The sequence below is a fragment of the Medicago truncatula genome, chromosome 3 (assembly GCF_003473485.1).
Source record: "Medicago truncatula cultivar Jemalong A17 chromosome 3, MtrunA17r5.0-ANR, whole genome shotgun sequence".
NCBI lineage: Eukaryota > Viridiplantae > Streptophyta > Magnoliopsida > Fabales > Fabaceae > Medicago > Medicago truncatula.
In genome coordinates, this window is record NC_053044.1 from 44,251,057 (window position 1) to 44,252,583 (window position 1,527).

General features: G+C 27.8%; 1 protein-coding gene across 1 annotated transcript; it reads left to right on the forward strand.

Moving 5' to 3' along the window:
* On the forward strand, window positions 1-790 carry LOC120579380 (uncharacterized). Its single transcript, XM_039831421.1, has 3 exons — window positions 1-202; window positions 281-343; window positions 620-790. The coding sequence occupies exons 1-3, from the start codon at window positions 53-55 to the stop codon at window positions 689-691; spliced, it is 285 nt and encodes a 94-aa protein (XP_039687355.1). The 5' UTR covers window positions 1-52; the 3' UTR covers window positions 692-790.
* The last annotated feature ends 737 nt before the right edge of the window (window positions 791-1,527 follow it).

Genomic DNA, 1,527 nt, shown 5'->3' on the forward strand with positions numbered 1-1,527 from the left:
AAATGTACTTGTATCTTTGTTTTTCCTTCTGAACTTGGCTCTGTACATTAAAATGAAGGATCGTGTTGCGGAGAACAAGAACAATGATAAAAATGAGAAATCAATAGAAACACCAATGTCTCTTCCTTCCAAGCTTGAAAGGAACCTTTCTCTCGATGATGAACCCAAAACGTTACTTCAGCATGAATTAAACTTAGCTCGGGTTCGATTTTTAATTAGTTTAATTTGATACATTTCTCATTATTTTTATACAGAATAAAATTGAAAAATCTTTTTACAGGAGGAAGCCCTTAAAATCATCAAAACTCACTCAAAAGAAGAAGCTCAGAAAATATTCTTAAAGGTAAACACGAATTTCTTATTATTTAATTTGTTTTCACTTAGCTTTTAATTCAACACTAATCCCTCATGTTTAATTTTTCAAAATATTTCCAAATTCTACAAGATCTAACAAAGCACATTATTATTATAATTTTCTTAATGTGTTATCCTTATTAGCTTCAGACTATTATCCAATTATAATTATTGTACTTCACTAAAAAAAACTTATAAATTGTATATGCATTCCATAAATAATGAAAAACTATAGTATATGCATAATGTGCTTTGGTGGTTTTAGGGGTTGGTACCAGCGACAAGCTCAAAGCATGCAAAAGAGTATGATGTTGTGTCAGGCGGTGATGCTGAATGAAGTTTGGGTTGGAGTTAAATCTAAATAAGGAAGAGTACCTTATTTATTAAAAAAAAAAAAAAACTTGGCTTTCGTATGAAACGTTGGTTAGCACCTTCGATTAGGAAATGTTGAATCTTGTATTTGACATGTTCCATTTTCCTTTGTAATACTTTTTCTCTTTTTCTGTATTCAAATTTATATAAAATATAATATTTTTCGTGGTGAAATTTGATATTTTTAGCTTGCTAGATAATTTAAGTGTTAATCTGGATTATGGTGTATTTTTTACAATGAATATCTGTAAAAATGGTGTAAATTTATGAATAAGTTTCATAGCTGCCAATATATCGGTAAAGTGAAAAAGTATATTGTAAAGTGTAGAGTAAATAAACATCATTAGAGACACGTATAAACTTTAAAATAAAAATGTTTCATTGATTTTCATTAAACAACAAAGCTTTTAGTATGTGTGATTTCATTCAAGAACATTTATAAAATATTAGGGTGTTTCTAGTAATTTTATGGTTAATTATTCAACATTATCAAGTTGTATGACATGTCATATACTATATGTACATCACTATATTTGAGTCCAAAAACATGACGAATTGACCGGAACTAAATGATTTTAAAATAGAGGGATCAATTTTGCGAGTGAGTAAAAATAATGGACCAAAATTAAAATTAAGCCAAAATATTATTCTTAATTTATTAACTGTACTCTCAATATTCCTAGAATTTTTTATTCGGTGATCTTTTTCAACCACATTAAAGGCATGATCAAACAAGGTAAATGCAACATTCACTTTGAAAACAATGCAAACATTTATTTTATAAATTACAAGTTAAGCCAG